Source organism: Macaca fascicularis, chromosome 6, assembly GCF_037993035.2.
Source record: "Macaca fascicularis isolate 582-1 chromosome 6, T2T-MFA8v1.1".
Taxonomy (NCBI): Eukaryota; Metazoa; Chordata; class Mammalia; order Primates; family Cercopithecidae; genus Macaca; species Macaca fascicularis.
This window is the reverse complement of record NC_088380.1, coordinates 156,187,424-156,213,578: the sequence shown is the minus strand read 5'-3', so window position 1 is coordinate 156,213,578 and position 26,155 is coordinate 156,187,424. Positions and strand designations below refer to the sequence as shown.

General features: G+C 46.5%; 1 protein-coding gene across 7 annotated transcripts in view; it reads right to left on the bottom strand.

Moving 5' to 3' along the window:
- Positions 1–26,155, bottom strand: part of AFAP1L1 (actin filament associated protein 1 like 1) — a 67,664-nt gene that overhangs the window by 7,097 nt on the left and 34,412 nt on the right. For 5 of the 7 annotated variants that reach the window (XM_065546952.2, XM_045394380.3, XM_073994556.1 and 2 more), the window contains 12 exons: positions 25,886–25,984; positions 24,669–24,880; positions 22,119–22,298; positions 20,045–20,137; positions 16,635–16,728; positions 16,246–16,398; positions 14,639–14,850; positions 12,877–13,022; positions 12,127–12,199; positions 9,882–9,993; positions 3,018–3,182; positions 398–576 (listed from right to left, as the gene is read on the bottom strand). In XM_065546952.2, coding sequence (XP_065403024.1) covers positions 398–576; positions 3,018–3,182; positions 9,882–9,993; positions 12,127–12,199; positions 12,877–13,022; positions 14,639–14,850; positions 16,246–16,398; positions 16,635–16,728; positions 20,045–20,137; positions 22,119–22,298; positions 24,669–24,880; positions 25,886–25,984 — 1,718 coding nt within the window. Of the gene's footprint in view, positions 1–397; positions 577–3,017; positions 3,183–9,881; positions 9,994–12,126; positions 12,200–12,876; positions 13,023–14,442; positions 14,851–16,245; positions 16,399–16,634; positions 16,729–20,044; positions 20,138–22,118; positions 22,299–24,668; positions 24,881–25,885; positions 25,985–26,155 lie in introns of all 7 variants that reach the window. The other 2 variants (XR_012414235.1, XR_012414236.1) reach the window with 1 other exon arrangement.

The following is a 26,155-nucleotide window of genomic DNA, read 5'->3' as shown; positions in this document are numbered from 1 at the left end:
AAACTACCTCATAGGACTGCCATGAAGATTGTGTGAGATAATACAGGTTAAGATGCCTGTAGTAATGGATCACACATGCTTGTTGTTCAACATATGGTAGCTACTATTATCATCAATAACCCCAAGGCCATTTCTAAGATCACCTTTAGGGTAAAAATTCAAATGGTGATGCTGCTGTGGAGACAAGAACAGGCCAGAAAATCACGAGAAATTGCTCCAAGAGTCCTCTTCCTAGCTGTGCCACCCATGGCATGCCCTTCACCTTTTTGGACTTCAGTTTTCTTGTCTGTAAATGGGCATAACCCCTACTTCCAAAGAGTGATCATGAAGGAGAGATCTGCAGTGTGTGGAGGGATACAGGAGTAGCTGCCCCTGGCATGGAAGGCCCTGGACTCACCCCACTCTTGGGCTTGCTGCTCATGGAGAGCCCCAGGGCCGGCCCTCCTGCCAGGGACTGCTGCAAGCGCTCCTTCACGGCCACCAGCTTCAGCTCCAGGTCAATCCGGCGCTCCTCCTTTGACCGACACTGAGCTTCCAGGGTAGCCACGGCTTCTTCCAGAGCCTTTAATTTTGCTCCTGAATCAAGATACATTGATAAGAAACAGCTGAACCTGACCTGAAGTGTCGGGGAATCTGGCAGGGCCTGATGCCTTTGTCTGCCCCTCCTGGTGGGCCTTTCCAGTCCCCAGTCTTGGTTAAGAGATGGACTCTGGGCTTGGGGTTCCAGTTCCATACTGGGGTTCCAGCTCCATAATGAGATGAGGTCTCATTATGGTCTTTATATGTCTGGTACCCATTTCACCATCTCCTGGAACTAGCACTCTGAGTTTTCATTGGGAAACCACCTTCCCCCTCTCATTCTGTCTCTCTTCTCTCTTTTTCTTTTTTTTTTTTTTTGAGATGGAGTCTCACTCTGTCGCCCAGGCTGGAGTGCAGTGGGTGATCTCAGCTCACTGCAACCTCTGCCTCCTGGGGTCAAGCGATCCTCCTGCCTCAGCCTCCCGAGTAGCTGGGACTACAGGCACACCCCAGCATGCCCAGCTAATTTTTGTATATTTAGTAGAGATGGGGTTTTGCCATATTGGCCAGCCTAGTCTCAAATTGCTGACCTCAAGTAATCCACCAGCCTTGGCCTCCCAAAGTGCTGGGATTACAGGCATGAGCCACTGCACCTGCCCCCCTAGCCCCATTCTCTCTAGTTTGAGTGGGGCTGACTCTGCTTCTAGTTCAAGGGTTTGGCACATAACTTAGGTCTGCCCCATAATCACAGCTCATCTTCTGGTGACAGTGATTGGATGAAGGATGAAAGTGGGACCAATCAGAGTGAATCCAGAGGGTTTTGTGGTGGTTGCTGGGAGGAGAAGCTCTCTCTGCTTGGGTTGGCTGGGAGGGCTGGGTGAGGGCTGGCACTGTGCAGCCATTGTGGCATCACAAGGGGAGAATGAAACCAAAGGAGAGAAGGGTAGAAGCATGAGTATGAGAAATAAGCTTCCTGGTGACATCATTTCAGTCCCTGGACCCCACTACACCAGATCACTCAATTTTCCAATTACATCTTCTTTTCATTTCTCTGCCAGTTTAGCTTTGGTTTCTGTTACTTGTAAACAAGTGTCATAGCAGGGCTTTACAGACACAGAAAAATAGAGATGAAGTCTCATTATGTTGCTCAGGCTGGTGTCGAACTCCTGCACTCAAACAGTCCTCCTGCCTCAGTTTCCCAAAGTGCTAGGATTACAGGCGTGAACCATGGCACCCAGCTCACTTTTTCAATTTAATCTAACAAACCTATATTAGTACCTTTCTCATGCCAAGTGCTGTGTTGGGTCTTACCAGGTTTAAAAATCAGTTCCATTCTTTGCCCTGAGGGAGGCTGTGCTGGAGGGTTTTCCAGTAATGTTGAATTCTTTATATTCATCATTCACCATGTATTTAATGCATGCTTACCATGTATCAGGCATTGTCCTCGGCCCTAGATGTATCAGTGAACAAAGCAGGCAAAGATCCTTGCCCTTATGGTGCTTACATTTGTGTGTCTGTGGCAAACAATAAATAATAAATATAATAAATAATCTGATATGTTACCAAGTGATAGTGCCATAGGGGAAAAAATTGAGCAGGACAAGGATAGTCAACTTGCTCCAAATCCTGGTTCTGACTCTCAGAAAATTCTTTATATGGAAACCAAACTGTCTTCCTGTGCTTTCCTTCTGTTGATTCTGGTTCTTGGCCACACAGAGCAAGTCTCCTCCTTTAAACCAGAAGTTCTTAATCTGAGGTTCATGGAGTCTTAGGCAATCTATGGATAGGCTCCAGAGGCAGCCACATGAGCTCCTGAACTTTTTTTTTTGCAGCATTGTGAACTGTGGTGTTTCTTCTTAGAAAAGGGTCCATAGGTCCACCAGATTCTCATAGGGCTACATGTTTGTGGACATGTTCTATAGCAACAGGACTTCTGCTCCCTCCGGCACGTGGAGAAACCTTAGGCTTAAAGTGTGTTAACTGCAGTTAGAACGCAAAGGAAACACAGCAGAAAATAGGGTGTGGAGAAGCCCAGAGCAGGCAGGGCCTGCTGAGGTCTCTGGTTTCAGAAGAGGATCCTGGGAAAGCATCATGTCCATTATTCCCTGCACTAGGACCAATGTCTCACATATATCTGTGAATGAATAAAGGTGGAGTTCAAAATGACATCTCTTATTTCTTTGATTCTAAGGCACACTTCTATGCTTCACATTTCTAAAATCAGATTGCTGCTTACTATATTAAATGTATACATTATTGTGATGCTTTTTCATCCCTCCAAAACAAGTTATTAAATTGATGACACTTTCTTTAATTGGGAGGAATGATGATGATAATGATGAAGAGGAGAAGAGGACGAGGAGGAGAAGGCGAAGGGGAGGAGAAGCCCACTTTTCTTGGGTTGGAAACAAGGTGACTTGTGCAAGAGACCTCCCTTTACTGTGCCCAAGGATGAGCTGGCCACCCATAGGTGCTCAGGACCACAATCACATAGGTACCTGGGCTGCTCCGAATGGCTTCTTTCAGTTCCCTCTTCTCCTGTCTCAGTGCTATCAGCTCTGTCCGAATCGTCTCTTTCTCTTTCTCCAGCTTCTCTTTTTCTACCAAGTACCTCCGGGCATCCTCCTCTGCTCGGTTCTTGCCATACTTGTATTGATTGGCACCTGCAGAGATGTGGGGAAGGGAAAGGCCCTCAGTTCTGACCTCTGGCAAAGGTACTTGGGTGGTGTCAGCTTCTCTCTCAGCCCCAAGTTCTCCATCTATAAAATGGAAATATTTAGACCAAGTCCCTTAGATATATTTAGTGTGAATCCTCTAAGGAATTAAGAAGCAAAAGGGAGGCCATAGGGCACAGGGACTAGGAGCAAGGCCTTGGAACAGACAGCCTGAGATTTGGGCATTTTTGACCTTCCTGGTTGTGTGACATTAGGCAAAAGAGACTGGTAGTGTTTTACTGTGCCTTTCCCCCTTGACCTTAGTTTCCTTATTTGTAAACAAGGATATGGATACAATTTACCTCATAGAGTTGTGGTAAGGGTTGAATGAGATGATTCATGAAAAGCACTATAGTATAGTAGGCAAATAGTAAGGGTTAGGTAATAATGATAATATTATTAAAAACAAATTTGTGATGTAGAACATACTTTGGTTTTAAAAGAACAAGTTTTATAGTCAGTTTTCAGATATCTATAAGACAAGGAGACCGTTCCGTATAACTCAGATCTCCAGAGATTCTAGACTTTGAGCTACAGTCAGTTATCCATTTTATTACTGGGGAAGGGGTTGGGGGAGGGAGGGACCTGGTGGTCTACTGTAGGTTCAACACTATGATGGACAATAAAAACAAATAATTATGGCAAAAATGTATTATTTACTATACACTAGGCACTATATGCTGAGCCATTTACTTGCATTACCACTTAGTCATCATGAAAGTTATTTTTTTAATTGATTTTTTTGAGACAGAGTCTTGCTCTGTCACCCAGGCTGGAGTGCAGTGGCGTGATCTCAGCTCACTGCAACCTCCAACTCTGGGGTTCAAGTGATTCTCCTGCCTCAACCTCCCAAGTAGAGTAGCTGGGACTACAGGTGCATGCCACCGTGCCCAGCTAATTTTTGTATTTTTAGTAGAGATGGGGTTTCACCATGTTGGTCAGGCTGTTCTCGAACTCCTGACCTCAAGTGATCAGCCTGCCTCAGCCTCCCAAAGTGCTGGGATTACAGGAGTGAGCCACTGTGCCCAGCCCACAAAACTTATACTATAATTAGTTTTCTTCTATTGTTGAGGAAACTGAGGTACACAGCAGTTAAGTCCCACTGCTAATGGTGGCAGAGCCAAGGTTAAACCCATGTCTCCATGTCTTTCTGACTCCAGGGTCCATGCTGTGCAATACTGCTCTAGCTGGTTCAAGGCCATAGTTCAACCTCTTGGGGAAAGTTTTACTTTTGTGTGTGTGTGTATGTGTGTGTGTGTGTGTGTGTGTGTGTGCGCGCACGCGCGCTATACAGAACTGCACGCTGCTTTATATAAGTTGGTGCAGAATAATTCCTGCAGTTTATGATAATTGGGGGTCTTGTCTAGCCAGCTGCTGTAGGGATTGCAGTGGTCACCCAGTGACCCATGCGAAAATCAGTTCCTGACACAACTACCCTGCAGTTCAAGCGTGATCATAAATACAGCATGGAGGGCCTTCTGGCTTTCATTGTTACTGATGAGAAGTCAGCTGTTAATGTTACTGGGATTCTCTTATACATGATGGCTTGATTTTCTCTTCTGCCTTCAACATTTTTTCCTTGTCTTTGGTATAAGCATTTTTACCATGATGTATCTTTTGTAGATCTCCTTGCCTTTATCTTACTTGGATTTCACTGAGCTTCGTGGATGTATAGATTAATGTTTTTCAATAAATTTGGCAAGTTTCAGCCATTATTTGAATATTTTTTATGCTCATCTCTCTCTCTTCTCCTTCTAGTACTCCCTGTACACATATGTTTGTGCACTTAATGGTGTTCCACAATGCTCTGAGGCTCTGTCATTTTTCTTCATTCTTTTTTCCTCTCTGCTCTTTGGTTTGCATAATCTCTATTTTTCTATCATCAAGTTCACTGATTCTTCTACCAGGTCAAATTTACTGTTGTGCCCACTGAGTGAGTGTTTCATTTCAGTTATTGTACTTTTTGTCCTCATGATTTTTATTTGGTTCTTCCTTTTATAATTTCTATCTTTCTGTTGGAGGCCTCTATCAATATATTATCAATAATATATTCCATGTGACTGTACTATGTAGTATAGTATAATATAGGATAGCTATATTTCATATAACTATAGTGTAGTTCCATGTACCTATACTGTAGTGTACAGTATAGTGTAGTGTAGTACTCAGCATAGTCTATTTCCTCCTGCAGTATGAAGCCAATTTCTCCAGAACAATGAGAAATACATTTCTTTTGTTTATAAGTTACCCAGCTTATGGAATTTTGTTATAGCAGGAGGAATGGACTATTATCAATAATATATTGATAGAGACTACCAATAATATAGGCTATTCATAATATAGACTATCTCTTAATACACTGTCATCTTCTATTCCTTTATTTCTTTAAGCATGGTTTCCTTAAGTTCTTTAAATAATTTATAATGGCTGCTTTGAAATCTTTGTTAAATTCTACATTTGGGCCCTCTCTCAGGCAGTTTCTATGGCTTGATTTTTTCCCCTCTGTATGGGTCACATTTTCCTGCTTCTTCGTGCGTCTCATAATTTTTTGTTGAAAACTGGTCATTTTAGAGAATATATTATAGTATCTTTTGATATGCATCCCCCCAACTGGGTTGTTGGGTTACTTTCTTATTTGTTTAGTGACTTGTCTGAACTGTTTTAGTGTAGTCTACTTCCTCTTGAAGTATGAAGGCACTGATGTTGCTCCTCAGAGGCCATAGCCTTGGCATGTGTACAGTCACTCTGGGGTGACAGCGTATTAGCAGGGATTTCTGACTCTTTCCCTAATCTCCTGTTAAGCAGTCTGCCTCTGTTGCTATTACACCCAGCTGTTAGGCTCTACTAATTGTCAGGTGTTTGCTCTATTGATTTTGACAATGCATAAATTACTCCACAGTCTGATCCAATTAAATTCAGCCCCTTTATAGGACAGTTGTGGAGGCTCATCTTTGAGATTTATTCTAACCCTAGCAGGGCTCTTTTTATTTAAAACAATTTCTTAAAAAAAAATTTTTTTTTTTCTTTTTTTGCGACAGGGTCTCACTCTGTCACTCAGGCTGGAGTGCAGTGGCACGATCACAGCTCACTGCAACCTCTGCCTCTTGGGTTCAAGTGATTCTTGTGCTTCAGCCTCCCGAGTAGCTGGGATTACAGGTGCCCGCCACCATGCCTGGCTAATTTTTGTATTTTTAGTAAAGACAGGGTTTTGCCATGTTGGCTAGGCTGGTCTTTAACTCCTGGCCTCAAGTGATCCACCTGCCTCAGCCTCCCGAAGTGTTGGGATGACAGGGGTGAGCCATCACACCCAGCTGAGGGCATTTTTAGCTGTCTCTTTCTGTGGTTCTCTCTGATAAACTAGCCTGTAGTTTAGTTTATTGTTCTCATAACCACCAAATCTCCATTGTTTTTGAGAGCACCCTTTGGTTTACACTTTCCCACACTGTTCCAACTAAAGTCAGTTCTTTTGAGGAAGAGCTTTGGAGTTCTCTGTTCTTATGGCCTGCCCTTCCCCACTGGGCAAAATCTCTGAGTCACTGCTCTGGATCCAGGGGTGGCAACAATGGCCTGTGCTGTTGTTTGAATGTTCGTCCCCTCCAACACTCATGTTGAAATTTAATTGCAATTGTAACAGTATGAAAAGATAGGACTTTGAGAGGTGATTTAGGCCATGAGGGCTTTGCCTTCATGGGTGGGATTAATGCCATTAAAAAAGGGCAAATTCAACCCCCTTTTGCCTCTTTGCCCTTCTGTTTTCTTCCATGTGATGATGCAGCAAGAAGGCCCTTGCTAGAGGTCAACAGCTTGATCTTGGATTTTTCCAGCCTCTAGACCAGGAGCTAATAATTTCTGTTCATTATAAATTACCCAGTCTCTGGTATTCTGTTATAGCAGCACAAAACAACTTAAGAGCCTGTTTCTCTTGGAGTGACATTCCTGTTATGAGCAGGGTGCTGGGTGGGGGCAGTAACCTCCGGTCTACTCTGCTTGTCTTTCCCAGCATGCAACCTCTGCCCTACAAGTGAGCTGGGATGAGGGCAATCAGGGCCCCAGTATTCTTGGCTTACCCTACCTGGGGCAAAGCCTTTGCTCTATCATCTGGGTAGAGGAAGGGCGCTTCCTCCCTCTTGGCTGCAATCACCTGGAATTTAGCCTCTGCAGCATGGAGCTGGGTATGACAAAAAATACTGGCAGCCTGCCCTTCCGGGGGAGATACTGTAGCCCTTCACTGGCAGCTGGGGAAAGAAGGAGCCCTGTTTTCTTGTCCAGATGTGCCTGGAGTGAAGATTCTTTCAAACTGAGTTGGGGAATAAAGGGGTAGGTTGTGCCTCAAATGCCACAAACTCTCACTGTTCTTACTAAGATTTAGCAAATTTTCTAGAATAAATGTTTCTTCATTTGCCCTCAGGAAAATTTCCAGACTTTAAATAATTGTTTGTTTTAATAAATTTCACCAGCTACAGCTGTTTTGCTAGGGAGTGGGTCCATGCAGCTTCTCACACCACCATTTTTCTCAGCAATCTACTTGGCCTCCATGATTCTTGCTTCCTAATATTCATGCCCTTTTACAGTCCCCTCCCACACTAAACAGTGCTGACCTGTGTAACCATTAGGATATTGCAGAATGACAGAGTGTAACTTCTAACCATAGGTCATAAAAGACCTTGCAGCATCAGCCTTGCTGTTCCTTCTTGGGTTGCTTGCTCTGGGGGAAGCCAGCTGTCACATCACAAGGACAAGCAACTCTATGAAGAGATCCCCATGGCAAAGAACTGAGGCCTCCTTCCAACACCCAGCACAAACTTGCCAGGCATGCAGTGAGTCATCTTAGAAGTGGATCCTTTAGCCTGTCAAGACTTTGGATGACTTCAGATGACCAGCCAACATCTTGAGATCTCATGAGAGACCCCAAGCCAGAACTACCTATCCAAACCATTTAGGATTCCTGATCCACAGAAACCATGTGACATGACACATGTTCCTGCTTATTGTTTAGAGGAGCTAAATTTTGGGTAATTTCTTATGTAGCAATAGGCAATTAATAGATGATCGTGGGCAGAATCCTTTGGCTATAGACTAGATGTTTACATACCCCAAAATTCATACGTTGAAACCTAATCGCCTATGTGATGGCACTTGGAGGTGGGGCCTTTGGTAGGTGATTAGGTCACCAGGGTGGAGCCCTCATGGGTGGGATTAGTGCCCTTGGGAAAGAGGCCCCAGGGAGCAAAAAGATGGTCATCACCAGGAAACAGGCCCTCACCAGACACCAGATTGGCTGCCACCTTGATCTCAGACTTCCCAGCCTCCAGAACAATGAGAAATAAATTTCTGTTATTTATAAGTTACCTAGCTTATGGGATTTTGTTATAGCAGGAGAAATGGATTAAGATATCTTCTCTTTTATTTTCTTCAGTTTCTTCATCTAAAAAACAACCTTGTTGGAATTCATTAGCAGTCTTCCACCGTGGTTTCCCACTGCCCTTCAAGGAACCTTATGACCCCACGGTGATGGCTAACAGGAAAAGTGGAGGCCAAGTGGGCCTCAACCAGAGTAGCTCCACTTTTATTTTCTTTTATAAACTTGGCTTTCATGTAAGATTTGATCTGAAGAAAGGGTCTACTTTTTTGTGTGTGTGTGTTAGTTTTTTGTTGTTGTCATTGACATTCGGTGATTTCTTTAATCTTACATGCTTTTTTTCAGTTTAGATTTCCATTTTAAAATGGGCATTTCACAAGGCCCTGCATTTCCAGTATCTCTGAGAGTAGAGTGCAAAGTTACACAACAACCTTCTGATTGTTCCGAGAGGAAACTCAGGCCCAGAGAGGGGAAAGGACTTTTCCCAGAGGTACACAGTAATTCAGTAGTCAAGGGAGGAATGAGGAATGGAATACAGACTTCCTGACCCTCAGAAGGGATGATCTATACAAATGAAATGGAGCCATAATATAGAAAAGTATTTTTAAAAATAGGTATTAAAATATAAAAGTAAGTTTACAAAAAGCACAGAACAGAACTTGACTCTGTTGAGATGCAGGGGGAATAAATGTAAAGGAACAAAGAAAAAACTTTTGGAACATGCTGTCCCACAGGAAGCTGGCTTCTTCATAAAGAGAAATCACACAGGAGCACAGATTACTGTTGGAAGTAAAACAGAATTTACAACAGAGTTGCCTGGCATACTTAGTCATTATTGTGCAGTGTGGCAATCAGGCAATTCACTGAGCTCCTGTGGGGTGCTAGGCAGAGCTAGGCAGGACACCAAGGTGAGCTGTGGCTTTCACAGCAGCTGGCTCCAGGGTATTCGGATGGGTTCATTTCTCCACTTACTACCCCAGATCAGAAATCACAAATTGTTAGCCTCTGAAACAGATACAGCTTGTCAACAGTCTCTCTCTCTCTCTCTCTCTCTCTCTCTCTATTTGGCCTCATTCAGTGCTGAATTAAAAAAAAAATAGTTGCTGATATTAAAAAATAAGTAGATTTCACCTAAAGTCTAGATTTCTGGTCTCTTTTAATTTTAATTTTCTTGCATCTCACTTTGCTCATTTATTTACCCACCAGAGGAACTGATTTTGAGATCCCTCCTATAGACTGCTTCCTTCCCTTCCTCCCTAGTCAGCAGGGGAGGCCCACACACAACTCACTGGAGGCATGGCGTTTGACTTTGACCTGCGGGTCCACGCGATGGGACTTCTCACTGCAGGAGGAGGCGTGACGCTTCACCTGGGCCCCTGTGGGGCGCTCGGGCTCCTCGTCCTGGTGGGAGATGGAGGAAGACAGTCAAGTTCAGGCAGGCGCAGACTCATCAATGCAGGCTGTACTACGTCTTTGCTCACCATGGGGTCTTCTTGCTCTGAGATTTTGGTCTTACATTTTTAGACTTGCATAGCACTCAAAAATCATAAAGCACTTTTGCTAGCAGTGTATCATTTGAACCTCATACTTTTCTGCTGGGGGCAGCAGAAGGCAACCCTAAACTGTAGTACCTGCTGAGACGAAAATTAGAAAATCTCAAAAGACTGTGGGTGGCTATATTTGATTTATCATAGATATGTTTGTCTTTAGAACATTTGGAAGTATCCTGATTTTCTGAATTGCCTCAAAAAGAAAAGAGTCTTCCCTCAAGAAGAAAAGTCCTGGATGAGATGAGCCAGTGATAGAAGTGACATAACTTAATAGATTAACTATACATTTGTGCATGAAGAATATTAAGAATACTAAAAATCCAGTGAAAGCTTAGGAAACCATGAGTTAAATATGATAATAATGTAATATAATAATGATGTTGTCAACAACAGTACTATTTACTCCTCTGTATAAGAACTTCCAATGTCTAGGGACTGTGCTAATTTCCTCTTTTGAGTGCAGTGGTGTGATCATGGCTCACTGCAGCCTCAACCTCCTGGACTCAAGCGATCTTCCCACCTCAGCCTCCTGAGTAGCTGGGACAACAGGTGCACACCACCATGCCCGGCTAAGTTTTGTAGAGACAGGGTTTTGCCATGTTGGCCAGGCTGGTCTCAAACTCCTGGGCTTAAGTGATCCACCTACCTCAGCTTCCCTAAGTGCTAGGATTACAGGTATGAGCCACTACTGTGCCCAGCCTAAACGTTTTTGTTTTTTGTTTTTTTTTTTTTGAGACAGAATCTCGCTCTGTTGCCCAGGCTGGAGTTCAGTGGCATGATCTTGGCTCACTGCAACCTCCACCTCCTGGGTTCAAGCGATCCTCCTGCCTCAGCCTCCCAAGAAGCTGGGACCACAGGTATGTGCCACTATGTCTGGCTAATTTTTGTAGTTTTTAAGTAGAGACGAGGTTTTGCCATGTTGGTCAGGCTGGACTCGAGCTCCTGGCCTCAAGTGATTCACCCACCTCAGCCTCCCAAAGTACCAGGATTATAGGCATAAGCCATGGCACCCAGACCTTGCCTAAACTTTCTTACATAAAGTATTATTTAATTCTTGCAGCCATCCAAGAAGGTAGGTTTTATCATATCCTTTTGGAGTCAGGAAGCGAAGAGCAGCAGCCCTGAGTCTGACTCCAACTTCACATCCTTAAGTGCTAAGCTATCTTGCCACTAAACTCTGCAACTGAGAGAAACCTCAAGCGGCATCCACAGGTTTATCTGAGTCTAAAGAAAGATCATATGAACAGAAGGATGACTGGAGACCTTTCCAGAAAAGGGAGTCCTAGAGGTGAAAACTCAGTGTGTCATCCAGCACCGTCCAAGGCAGAGGTCCTGTCTGCAGACACATCTGCAGACACAGCTTAATTGCCTCTCTCTCCGCTAATGGTGAGGCCTGACCCACCCACCAGCATCTGGTTGGAATGTGGCTCTCCTCTTGCTTTCTGAGGGAGGAGACAGCACAGGGCATGCTGCCAGGAGCATTCCAGGTCATGTGATGGCTACTCAGGCCTCACTGTAAATTAGTAAGTTGGTATCTCCCTGGCTTAGCAAGCAAAACATGGAGACTGGCCTGGGAGCTGAAGCTCCCAGATCACGAAGTCACTAGGTGAAGGCTTGCAGGTTGGCCCCAGAGTCAGCACCTGCCCCAGACACCACAGAATCAGGAGGATAAGTTCACACAGCGGTAAACAGGACCCAGCATCTTGCTCAAACTGGAGACGATGCCTCACCTTTTGGTAGTGCTTGGCAGTTTACAGAGCCCTTTCTTCCTCCCAACCTGGGTCTCTTTCCACTGCACCACCCAGCCTCCTGTGCCAGGGATTCCTCATCCTGAGCCACGCTCTATGATAAGAAGGGGCTCCCCTTCTAGCTACTGCTGCTTAAATGAAAATGATCGCTCTGAGGAGAAGGTAAAGAGAGCAGAAAGAGGGAGAGCTAATAAGTGGCCTTTGTCACATTCCTGGGCAGCCCCAAGGGACTGTACCTGCATCTTTTCATAAGGAACATCATCATAAACTCGGGGCTCAGGCCACTGATTCTGGCAGGATCTTGCATATCTAGAAAATAAAAGGTACAACGACAATGACAATGACAATGACAATGACAATGATGCTTTTCGACTTACAGTGTTTTCCTGTCTACCACTCTCATTGATTCTGGCAGAAACTCTTAAGGCAGGTCAGAAGATTAGTAAAAGCAAGATGGCAGGAAGCACTGTGTCATGGGCTGTGTTAGGGTGTCACAGACAGGACCAATGTGATTCTCATAACAACCTGCAAGGCAGGTAATTCATCACCACCATTCTATGAGTCAGAAAACAGAGATCTGAGATGGCAAGCAACCAGTGCAAGCTTCCACTGCTGGTGGTGACCAAGCTGGGACTCGAACCTGGCTCTTCTAGTACCTGAATGCCATATACTAGCCATGTGCCCATGATCAAGTGTGTGAAAGCTTAAAGTCCCGTGGCATGAGGGCAGAACCCAGGCCACTACTTCAAGGCTTCTCTACTTTTGCTCCTTCCATCCACAGCTTGCCTCTGACCCTGGGCTACCTCCTTCAGCCAGCTCCCCACTCTTTGCTGTAAGAGGAAGACACCCATTCCAACTTCCCAAGGAAGCAGAGCTTTCCTTAGCTCCTCCCTTCCCTCCCAGTGCCCAGGGCTGTACTCAGCCTCTGAGAGGGATGGAGACAGGAAAGGTCCTGGGCAGGTGCGGCCGGTGCAGCTGACACTTACAGGAAGGAGTTGCGCCCAGCACTGACGATGCTGGTTAAGGTCTCCACATCCACGTAGTCATAGTGCAGCGCCTCTGGAGTGACTCTGGAGCCCATCTCCACCAGCAGCAGCCCGAGCCAGCGACCCATGTCCTCTGAACAGCTTGCCTGAAGGACAGGAGGCAAAGGTAGAGTTCATTTTCCTACTGTCAGAGCTTCTGGAGACCTATTGACTTCAGCCAAACCCAGAAATATTTGTAAGTACTGACTATGTACCCGATACTCAGGGGTCAAAGAGGAATAAGATTACAGCACACATCCAGAAATCCAAGAGGCTCCCTTCTTCCATCTATTCAGGTTTCCATTCAAATGTCACCTCCTCAGAGAGGCCCTCCCTGATGACCTTTCTAAGACAGAGGCCTCCCGACCCTCACTTTCCATTCTCAGAGCCTTCCCCAACCATTAGGATATAAAACCAACATTTGGGTGTTCTCTGAATTTTTAAAAACTATTTATTTTTTATTAGAAGAGGTCATTTCTCATATAACTCAATCAAAATTTTTTCTTGTGTTATAATTGCCAAATAATTACAATACTGTATATAGGAAAATCTCCAAGAAGTTGCCAGTCAACTAAACGTGGACTTACGTTAATTCTCATTTAAAGAGCATCTTATAAAATTAAATTAGCACACAAATACTAAACTTGAATAAATAAAGCACATTTTTGCTCATGTATAAGAGAAATAAGAGACCTATCCCAAACTACCAAAAATAAAAGTGAGTTACAGAGAAGATATTCTTTGAAATTTAAGAACTGAGAGAGGCAGTGGGTCTTGGGCAGAAAACAAGACCAAGAGGTCAGGTTCTAGGACAAGACCAAGAGACCACTGGTGGACCCCTGGATAAAGCACATGGCTGCCTTGGCCTCAGTTTCCTATCTGTAATGGGAGAAATTAGTTTTCTGTTTTCCTCTAGTGTTAACATTTAAAATTCTAAATTGCCAAAGGGTTGCCATGTGGAAGAGAGTCCACGTATTCTGCGTGACCTCAGAAAGGAGGCTACTGCCTGTGAGTAAGGACAGTGAATCGGTGAAATGAAATCATACTTCATTCACTCATTTGTTCAACAAATATTTCTAGAGCCCATAGTATTCTAGTGCAGGACATCCTGGTGAGTTCTGGAAAAACAAAAGTATGCAGAATAGGCCTAGTTATTGCCTTCCTGGAGCTCAAAGATTTCAACTCAGTATGGGGAAAATCTGTCTAAAATTTGAATTGCTCAATGGGAGGGGCATGGACCTTCTCCTCCACCAGAGGAGGGTACTGGTGAAAGGTCTTAGAGGGGATTCCAGAATCTGAATGGGCTAGACTAGACTAGATGCCTTTCAGGCTTGGGATTTTAAGGTAAGGGAGAAAAAACAAACCTTGGTTCTGGTGCTGCCAGATTTAGTGAATAAAAATACAGAATGTTTTGTTTAATTTGAATGTCAGATGAACAATAATAGTTTAGTATCGATAGAGCTCCAATCTTGCGTGGCACATACCTATATTTTTATGAAAACGTTCCGGGTAATGTTCATGGCTTACCTGAAATTCAAATTAAGTGGGTGTCCTGTATGTTGTCTTATAATCCTACTTGGGTCACCTGACAGGAGTGGGGCTTGTTTTCCTTCCCCTTCAGTCCCCATGGTGTCAGCAGCAAGGGCTCCCCCAAACAAAAACACAACACTCAGACCAGAGTCCCCAGACCAAGCACCACCCGCATCCCACCCTCTCCTCTCACCTCCAAGATGGCCACCTCCTGCCGGTTGCGCAGGATCCTGAAGGCAAACGGGTGTCGGGGCCCAAAGCCCGGGGCCACCTCACAGCCTTGCAGGACGATGGCGTTTATGTGGGTTCGCAGGTCCGTGTGGTCCTTGTGGAAATACAGAGTGTTGCACTTCAGGCGGCACCAGCGTTCCTTCCAGCCCTGGTTCACCAGCACGTTCAGGTAGCCTGGAGGAGACAGTGGTGTGAGGTTCCCACAGCCTGCCCCGGGACAGCATGGGGACGCAAGGCGGCTCCTTGTGTCTGCTGGAAAGAAGACCTCAGGGTCCTGGTTAGCTTTCTCTCCCCTGTGACCTCAGGGTGACCTTGGGCATGCTTTTCTGAGTTTCTTTCTTACCTGTGAAACAAGGACTGATAATGGCATTCGTACATGTCTGCACAGCCTTTGGGCCACACCAAGCTTGATGAAAAGGGCAGCAACTACTGCGTATGATATAAAAAACACAACTCTTTTGTCTTTTCTCCCCAAATCAAAACTGTTACTGAAAGATGGAAAATAATGGATGATGCTGACACCCAGTGGCAGCGTGTGGGAACAAAAATGTCTCGCCTACATAATCCTAAAATTGACCAAGGCACAGCTGCTATGTAGCTAATGACCCACAGGTTTAGAATTCCCTCTTAATGTTTTAGATTTAAATTTGTTTATTTTTACCATGATGCACTCTGATTCACTGATTACAAAATATTTCTTTGTAACCATATATTTATTTATGTATTTATTTTTTGAGACTGGGTCTCCCTCTGTCACCCAAGCTGGAGTATGGTGTCTCTATCATGGCTCAAGTGATCCTCCCACCTCAGCCTCCCAAGTAGCTGGGATTACAGGCATACACCACCATGCTTGGCTAATTTTTGTATTTTTGGTATAGACAGGGTTTCACCATGTTACCCAGGCTGGACTCAAACTCCAGGGCTCAAGCGATCCTCCCGCCTCGGCCTCCCAAAGTGCTGGGATTACAGAGGTGAGCCACTGCGCCTGGTCTTGCCATGTACTTTTATAATATTTTTTTCAGGGTTAGAATATTACTGCCTATCCAAAATATATGATTTTTAAAAATTGGATTCCAGTACATGGAACACTACATTTACATGAGCAGAATAATGTTTTCCCCTTCAAATCACTTTTAATTCACATTGAATGCATTTATAATAAAAAGTACCTAAATATGTTTCTCCAATAAATTTCCCTATAATATGGGTTGTTACTTATACACCTGGCATGCTCTATGCTGGGAAATGAGATACCCCGTCTTGTTATCGTGGAGGAAACTGAGAAACTGAGGCCCAGAGATGGGCAGTGATTTGGACTAAGGTCACAGGGAGCATAGAAATACAGTGGTCAGCTGGCTTTTCCTTTGGTTGAGTGTCAGGGCCTCTGGAAAGAGAAGTGATGGGAAAGCCTAGAGTGTTAATGGAGTGGGGCTTAGCCTCCCAGTAGGCTGGGATTCCCTCCCCTGCCCTGGGGGTGAGGTGGATGCGGCATGAGGTCTCCTGGCCTCAGCCCCAGAAGCCCGCGCCCACAGGACCTGAGCACCCTTCATCCCCGTGCCCTGGACCCACCACAGCAGGGAACCTCCTCCTCGGTGGAGGATGTCTGCAGGTCATCGGCCAATGGCTTCTTCTTGGAAAAGCTGATGATACGGGTGATCTTGCGGCCCGCGGCCCTGCTCATTGAGCCCTTCAGTTCTGCCAGGCTGCTCTTCTTCCCTTTGCCTGTTGGGGAAATGGGTCAGGGGAGTGGAGGGAGCCCTGAGTCTCACCCATCCTTAGTCTTCCCTGTGGCCTTTTCAGCCTGCACACAGGATGGGCCTGCAGCTCCAGGGATGGCAGGCCAGGTCACCTTACCCAGGTCTCCAGAATGATCAGAACCTACTCTGCCGCTGTGTGCCCATGGGCAGGGCCCTGCCCAGTTCCAGCATTCCCCAGCCTGAGCCCCCAGAGGCTCCTACCGTGATCACAGGTCTCCCGGCGGCCAAGGGTAGAACAGTTGTCGCCCATGCCAACGCTGTCAGAATCTGAGGTCTGCTTCTCTTGGGACAGCCTCTGAGGAGGGACACAGACAGTCCCCCATCAGAGGGCACATTCGGAGGTACCCAAATTTCCCTTTATTGGTTCGATCTCCCTCCAACTCCCCCAGCACATGATAATTAGTTAACAAATGTTTGTCAGCAATTATCCTGTGCCTGATACCATACCAGGTATTGGAAAGACAACCATGACTTAGATATGGTTATGTCTTTGGGCAATTCACAGTCCATTTGGGGAGGGAGGCAATTAATTATAACACTTTGAAATGAATGTCTTAGGAATTTGGACTGTATTTGGCAGGTGACAGGGAGCTGGGAAAGTATTTAAGTGGAACACTAATGTAATCCAAATTGGTTTAGGAAGTTACTTCCAGTGGCATTGTGGGGATAGAAAAGAGGGGACAAGACTGGAAGCAAAAGAGCCACTTAAGAGAGTGTCATCCTGGTCATGATGAGACTCAACAAGAGCATGAACCGAGATGACAGTGAGGATGGAGAAAAAGAGATGAGCTGGCAGACATTTTCAAAACAGTCATGGTGGGACCTGGTGACCAGCAGGAGTCCATTATGATCCTAACTTGGAGGAGAGGATGGGAAGGGGACACACACCCACACACGCACACACAACATGTCAACAATTTCACTGCCAGCCCAAATTAGTTTTACTCGTGACACCAACTCTAGACCATTCATCGATTCATTCATACAAGGTCCATTAAGTGTCTACTAGGTACCATGGGATGTAGAGTGGAAGTAATGATGACTCTCTTACCACTTATTAGCTATGGGAATGTGGGAAAGTGCTTCTGTCTCCCCAAGGCTGGGTTTTCTCACTTGAATTCCACCCACTTCAGAGGGCTGCTGTGAGGGAGCCAGCCCAAGTGAAGGCCCACGGACTGTATCATTTCTAACACCTGTGTGGTGTGCTGCCATCTTTCTTCAAGGAGCCACACTGCGCCAGCCACACTTGGGCCAGGATTAAATGACATCCACCCACTTAAGAAGGTGGAATTACAGAGCTCTGAGGCCCCAAAGCCTTTCCTGCCAAGATCTTCTCAAACCAGGCTCAGGGCTGCTTCACCATAAGCAACGGGGGACGGAGAGGACAGGCGATCATGGGCACCTCTCAATGTCCAAAGGGCTGGAAACATGACAGCTGTCAGAAAGGGGACAGGACTGTCGAGTATGAAGAATCACCTCTTCAAATGGTGAAACAGAAGCTATGGCTCTATGTGTTCGGCAATGGTGTACAGATGGTACATTTTTCATCAAGATAGAGCAAATACAAAGAGGTACCGTGAGCACTTTGGAATGAACTCGATGGTGACGCTGCAATCACATGATTCCGTGGAGAAGAGACCTACCAATATCACGTCCTCACCCTCACTCTCCACCCAAAATACCACCCCCAACATCCTAGTTACCCTCCCTGTGGACGCTCAGCCACAGGAAATCTCAACTCTACCAGCTTGCCTCTTCTTCCTCTCTACACATCCTTCAAACTGCACCACAGCATGCGCTGGCAAGTGTGTGCACACACACACTCACACACTGACACCGTCAACGCTGCTTTCCCTCCGGCCTCACGCATGGCAAAGGCTAAGTGAGGATAGGGTTGAGCTTCTCCTCCTGCATCCACCTGGGCACATCTTCCACTCCTGGTGACTCTGCCTGATCCCATACCTTTGCTTCTGTTCCCTCCCCTTGGCCCACCTTTGCCTCAGTGAAATCTTGCCTACGCCTTAAGGCTCAACATAGGTGTCCATTTCCCTCACCGTTCTTGTCCTTCCAGCCAGTGTGGGCCCCTGTTCCACTCACTGTAGCTTTCTGCGATACTCTAACAGGCTGGTGGGCTCTCCTTTCTCTCTGAGCTTAGCCATACTGGCCGTTTTCAGTTCCATGCTTCTTCCTGCTCCTGCACCTTTTCCCTCTGCTTAGAGTGCCTTTTCCCTCCTCTTCCCTGCTAATTTTTCATCTTCATTTGAAATATCACTTCCTCAGAGAAGCCTTCTTGGGGCGCTGAGGCAGAGACAGGGCCCCAGGGTACCTGGTACTTTTCCCTCCTAGCATTTACACAGCTTGGCATTTATAAGTCCGTGTGACTGTTTGATTCACGTCTACTTCCTACTGGGCTGGAAGTGCTGTGAGGGCAGGGCTTGCACCTGTTTGTGTTTGGACTGCATTTCAATGGCTAGCACAGTTCCTGGGGTGCCCTGGGTACTCACCGAGTACCTGTCAAGCAGGTGCCCAGGATCCTGACCTTGAGAGGAGGGGCAACATGGTCATCAAGAACTAGACCATCTGGGTTCAAATCCTGGCTATGGTTCTTATTTACTATGTGACCTTGGGCAAATCTCTGTCTTAGCTTTCTCCTCTGAAAATGTACCCACCCAAAGAGTTCTTATGAAAATCACCTCAGTTAATACACATAAAGCGTTTAGTACACTGCAGGGCATGCAGTCACAGTCTATAAATACAAGCCTTGATTACATCATGCAAGGCCCGTGTCTGTGGGTCTTAACCCTTCCCCTCGACTGGAATGTCCTTAAGGGGAGGACCTGGGTCCAAGGCCCTTTGTTACCCACAGTACCTGGCAATGTGTAGGTACTGGGACATATTTGCCAACAGCCTGACCAACTGGCTAATGCCTGCTTCTCTCATGTTCCAGACAGGCACCCTCCTTCTCTTTCTTCTTTCTCTCTCTCTTTTCTTTCTTTTTTTCTGAGACAGGGTCTCACTCTGTTGCCCAGGCTGGAGTGCAGTGGCGCAATCATGGCTCACTGCAGCCTCCACCTGCCAGGCTCAAGCAATTCTCCTAGCTTAGCCTCCTGAGTAGTGGGGACTACAGGCATGTGCCACCACACCACTACAGGCATGTGCCACCACACCAAAAATTATAAGTTTTGTAATTTTTGTGTTTTAGAGATGAGGTCTCACTATGTTGTCCAGGCTGGTCTTGAACTCCTGGGCTCAAGTGATGTGCCCGCCTTGGCCTCCCAAAGTGCTGGGATTATATACCCTCCTTTTCTAGTTGACAAATTTCAACTTATTTTTCATGGCACGATTGCAACGTGACCTCCTCCTGTCCTGGCAGGTGCGTCACTCCCTCCTCTGGTTTGTGTTGCACTTTGGGCACAGGCACTCGTTTGTTCATGCATTCATGAATTCAGGAGACATTTATTAAGCACCTACTGTTGTGCCAGCTCTGTGCTGGTCACCTACAGTTTGGCAGTTGCCCGGCTTTTCCCCCAGCCAGTGAGTTCCCCTGGGGTTGAGCCTGTGTTGAGTGGCCACTGCCTGGCCCGGGGAAGACCTAGTGGAGACAGATATACCTTGTCCGGGTCCAACTTGCACAGGAGGACTGGGGATCTGGGCACCTCCACTCCCTCAGCTCCCCCAACTGGCTTGCTCACTTCTCGGATGACCTGTGAAGAGGACACACGGCTGTGAACGGGTGGGCAGGGAAGCTGTCGATGCAAAGGAAGAATGGGGTCTGTGTGGTGAATGCTGTAGAACAGAGGGTCAGGGCCACTGTGGGGAAGCGATGGGCTGACATAGCCACCTGCACATGCATGGGGCACACTGGGGTTTGTAAAGTGTTTCTCCCATATCTGTCCCCTGGGTTGAAAAGATACAAGGATGGGGACCAAGAGGCTTATTGCTAATTAGTTGTGTGGTCTTGGAAGAGCCACTTCCCTGCTCTGGGTCTCAGTGTCCACATCTGCAACATGGGAATGATACTAGTCCTCTGCTTTCCTCCTTGGGTTGCCTGAGGACAGTGGGACCACAGATGTGAAGAGTGATGGGAACCATAAAGCCTCACAAGCGTGAGGGACCTGCTTCTGTGACCACGCGCACCTTTACAGCAACCTGTAGGGCAGCTGGAGTTATCACCTCTATCTCCTAAAGGCATCCACTCACTTGCCAAGGCCACGCAGCAATAAGCATGAGATCAGGAAATAATCACAGCCACCATTTGTTGCTCACCTATCTGGTGGCTTTCTGTGGATTATCCCATTTTATCCCTCAGCAGCCTTGTGACCCCTGAGTTACAGCTTAAGATGACAAGCCTTGCAGAGGGGAAGCCACCTGTTAGGGGCAGCAGAGCCAGAAACTAAATGCAGGCAGTTCAGCTGCCCACTGTTAACCTCTGGGCTAACTGCCGCCCGGGATCAATGTCAAGGCAGGTCTCTTTTAACTCCAGTCTAGGGCTCCGTCTGCCGACCCCACCAGTCCATGGAGGGGTACAGACTCCCCCAGCAGGCAGGTTCTCCCCTTCCTTCCCTCCTGAGACAAAGAGGTAATGGGAAACACCAAATGTTCCATCAGGGGGGCTGGTTATCACAGGAAGGAAGGGGCTGGGTAGGGAGGGAGGTGTTTGGTTTCATTGTTCCAGCAGGAAGATCAGAGGAGGAAAGGACGGTGTCAGAGTGAAGTAGAGGCGGTGCAGGGATGGGGGTCTGCTGTAAAGGAATGGGGGGTGGGGCATCGCAGTCATCATGGCAGTAATTACTGACAGTTGCCACACACTCACTGCCTGGCAGGCACTGTGCCGAGTGCTCTCCAGAATCCTTCCAAGGACCATTTCACAGATGAAAAAAACAGGCACAGAGGGGCAAAGTCATTTGCTGAAGGTCACACAACCAGTAAGTGCCCCTTAGGCCTGGGGCTTGACTCAAGTGTGGGTGCCACAAAGTCCCCTCTCCCATGTCATCACTATGTCATCCTGCCTATGGCCTTTGGAGGAGACTTACTTCTTAGCTTCAAATTCTGGCTCCAATCACTTTGGTTGTGTGACCTTTGGCAAGTCACATAAGTTCTCAAAGCTGCGTCTTAGTTTCCTCATCTGTGAAAAGGGAACAATAATATTTTGTCCCATTTTCAAGCAGAAATGAGGTCATGTATGTAAAGCTCTTGGCACAATGCATGGCACAAAGTAAGTGCTCATTTTTTGGTAATTCTCATTGTTCCGTGTAGCTGTAGAGGCAGAAGCTGGCCCATGGGTGGTCATTACAAGGATGTACGTTTCAAGGCAAGGAAGGATTTTTCCTTTATTGTTGTTGTTGTTTTAAGAATTCACTGGTCTAATGATGAAATCAGCTTCCTTTGTAGACACTAAGCTTCCAGTTCCAGGAGGTATACAAGTGCAGCCTGAACAAGCCCACAGTAAGGATTTGGAAAGGGAATTCAAATAACTAGAAGGAACATAGGTCTCCAGCATGAAGTCTGCCTCCTGGAGACATCTGAGGCCCATTTCCATACATAAACCCTAGCCACACACAGGGCATTTGGGCTCAGGCACTGAGCAAGAGGCTCTTCCGGGGACAGGAGCCAGCTCTACTGAGGGCTGGCTTGGGGAAGAGAGAAAGGGTGGGAAGGTGGGAAGGTCAGGTGCAGGCCACGCACCTTCAGCCACTCCTCGGCCTGCTCTCGGCTCTGCAGTGACAGCACCAAGACCTCGGTAGCCCCCTGGGTGAAACGTAGCTCATGCCTCTTGTGCCGGCTGTCCTTGGGCACGTAGATGACGCTGCAGGTATCCAGTGCCAACCTCAGATGCGGCTGCCGGTCCTTGGAGCTTTTATAACACTGGACAGGGAGAGAAAGGCATCAGGATCTTCTGAAGTAGAGGGTAGAGGAGAAAGACATCCTCACACAAAGGCTCGGGGGAGGCCCGACCTCCCTTTAGAGGCCTCCCCCACCCTAGCCATGGGCACTGTGCGAGGATAGCTAAAGGGTCCAGGCCGTCCACCCTGGAAGAGAAGCCTGGGAGGAGGCATCTTTGGGCAATTTTCAGTCACAACTACCTATTTGGGAAGAGGCAGACTGTAGCATAATCCTAGGAAGACCAGGTTACCCTAAAGAACCAGAGAAGAAATGGGCTGGCTCGGGAGGAAGCCAGTTAAAAATCTACCTGGCAGGAATTTGGGAGACAGAATTCTAGCAGAGATGGAGGGTTGGCCTTGGGAAGTCAATAGTTTATGAATAATGATTCTCACTTTCCCATCTTTTTTTATGAGTCCGGCATTACTTTCATACCAGAACCTGACAATGACATTACGAAAGGAGAAAATTATATGCTAATTTCTCTCATAACACAATCGCAAAAGCTCTGACCAAAATGCTAGCAAATGGATTCCAGAGGTATGTAAAAAGCAACTACATCAAGACCAAGTGGGGTTTATTCTAGGAATGCAAGAGCAGTTTAACATTCAAAGACCAACTGTATCATTAACCATATGAACAGAAAAAAAGGCCAAAAATCACATATCTGAATAGAGCTAGAAAAAGTATTTGATAAAATTCAGCATCCATTTAAGTAAACTAAGAATAGAGGGATCTCCTTAATGTAATCATAAGGAACATTTTCATCTACAAACCAACCACAGCAAATGTCATCCTGAATGGTAAATTATTATTATTATTATTTTTAGAGACTGGGTCTTGCTTTATCACCCACGCTGGAGTGCAGTGCTGTGATCATAGCTCACTGCAGCTTCAAACTCCTGGGCTCAAGCAATCTTCCTGCCTCAGACTCCTGAGTAGCTGGGACTACAGGTGCATACCACTATGCCTGGCTAAATAAAAAAAAATTTGTTTTTTTTGTAGAGATGGAGTCTTGCTTTGTTGCCCAGGCTGGTTTTGAACTCCTAGCTTCAAGTGATCCTCCTGCCTCAGCCTCCCAAAGTGCTGGGATTACAGGCATGAGTCACCATACCCAGCCTTAACAGTGACTTCCCTTTTGAGCTCTAGACTGAGACAAGGATGCCTGCTCTCCCACTTCTGTTTGCATTGTGCTTGAGGTCCTAGCTACTGCAATGTATGGAGAAAAATATAGAAGGGGTAGGATTGGAAAAAGGTTTGTCATGTCCCTTGGACTAGTGCCGCCCTGGAGTGAGAAAAGGTCATGTTTCAGATGCATTCGTGTTGGGCAAGGGTTGTCAACAGATTTCTGGGGAGAGAAGCTATTCTTTTTCTGAAATTATGTTTATCCTCTTACTTTGTAATTAAAGGTGCTCTTTCTTTTATGAAATGATAGGCTGAGAGATGGCAAATATAAAAAAAACCCTTCTTAAAAAAAGCAAGTAATAGAACAATTGAGTTTTGTAGGGGATTCATTTTATAAAAGACAGATGTATGGAAATGAGGGTGGAAATGTGTACACTAAAGCTTAATAGTGGTTATCTCTTGGTCAGTGAAATTATTGATGTTTGGTCAATAGTTTTTTTTTTAATCACTTTTCATCTGTTTTTCTCTACTTTATAAATAAGCACATTTACTTGCATAATGAAAAACAACAAAAATTTAAAAGTGATAATTCTTTTTTTTGGACAAAACAAAAACATGGTAAAGCCTATATCAGGTCTTTTTTTTGGTTTTTTTTTGGTTTTTGAGATGGAGTTTCACACCGTCGCCCAAGTTGGAGTGTAGTGGTACGATCTCGGCTCACTGCAACCTCAGCCTTCTGGTTTCAAGTGATTCTCCTGACTCAGCCTCCCAATTAGCCGGGACTACAGGCACACACTACCACACCTGGCTAATTTTTTAATATTTTTAGTAGAGATGGGGTTTCACCATGTTGGCCAGGCTGGTCTCGAACTCCTGACCTCAAGTGATCCACCTGCCTTGGCCTCCAAAAGTGCTGGGATTACAGGTGTGAGCGACCGTGCCTAGCCCAGGTCTTTAAATTTGAGAGCGAGAGCGAGAGCGAGAGAGAGAGATAGAGATAGAGAGAGAGAGAGACGGAGGGGGTGTGTGTGTGTGTGTGTGTGTGTGTGTGTGTTTAAATTCTGCTCCAGTAGGGAAAGTCGTGATCTTGGGAGCATGGGGGCTTTGAGCTTCTGTGCACCAAGTCAATCCGGGTATGCCCAAGGCAGACATATCCACATAGATGTAGAGACACACCCACATGCAAGTCCATGTGAGGCTGAGGCACGTGGTTGCTGCTAGACCACTCACCAGGAGCTGGTCCTCCCTGATGACCGTCAGCTGCTTGGCCCACTGCCCGAAACGCTTTTTCCGCAGCAGGAAGGCACATATCCTGCATTCCCTCACCAGGTGCATGGAGGCCTCCTCTGAGGGCCACTGGTGTCGGGGCTGTGGGCTCTTCCCTTCCTCCTCCTCCTCATCGTAGGACTCATAGGAGCTGCTCATTGCGTCAGAGTCATTATCTGCAGGCGTCATGGGAAAGGATCTGTCACTGTGCCGTTCTGGGGAAGCACCTTCTCACCCCTCTGCAGCCATCCCTGCACTGGGGCCTGAGGCTAGGAAGGCATGGGCATAAGGCATGACACTGGTAATGACTAAGGCCTCTACTTTTTTTTTTTTTTGAGATGGAGTCTCGCTCTGTCACCCAGGCTGGACTGCAGTGGTGTGATATCAGCTTACTGCAACCTCTGCCTTACTGCAACCTCCACCTCCCGAGTTCAAGTGATTCTCCTGTCTCAGCCTCCCAGGTAGCTGGGATTACAGGCGCCCACCACCACACCCGGCTAATTTTTGTATTTTTAGTAGAGATGGGGTTTCACCACGTTGGCCAGGCTGGTCTCCAACTCCTGACCTCAGGTGATCCACCCGCCTTGGCCTCCCAAAGTACTGGGATTACAGGTGTGAGCCATGCCTGGCTGGCCCCTACTTTTGCATTTTGTTGTACTGATTTATCCCTTGCTTTGTGATCTTGGTTACTTCCCTTCTCAGAGCTTCAGTGTCCTCATCAGTAAAATGATCATAATAAACGAGATACCCACTTCAGCTGGCTATTTGAAGACCAATGCATGGACAGTGTTTAGCCAAGTGTTTGGCACCCAATAAATGTTCAATAAATTTATGCTATTCAATAAATTTATGCTACCCCTTCATCTTGACATCTGTTGTCTTTCATTATTTTCACGATAACCCAGCAAATCTCCATTTTATAGATAAGGAAACTTGAGGCTCAGCGAAAAGAAATTACTCACCTAAGATCAGTTATTAAAAGTCAGGGAAAGGGTTCGATCCAGGCCTCCTGACTCATTCCAGCGGTCCTTCCACTGAGTGCTGGGGTCACCCAAAACAAGGGCTTTGGGGCCTCTCTGGTGACCACGGTCTGGGTGAGGGGCTGGTGGGCACACGCATGCTAACAGCCAGGGCAAGGGCAGAAGCCCTGCCCAGCATCTGGATGCCCACCTGGTACTTACAGGAGCTCTTAAGCTCGCCGTTCACTCTGGTTGCAGGGTAGCTGCTGTCTGCGTCCTCATAGTAGCCATCCACAATCGAGTGTGAGGGGCTGCAGCCATCTGTGGGTTGTCAGAAAGAGCTGCACTTTGGAGAAATGCAGGCGAACTCCAGGGGCCAGGACTGGGGGAGATCCTGACACCCCTACTCGTCCTCAGGGAAGAGACAGCAGGCACTCTGAGCAGCTCTGGGCCAGGGTGTGGGGCCTCCTCTCTGCATCTCGTCTGTTCTAG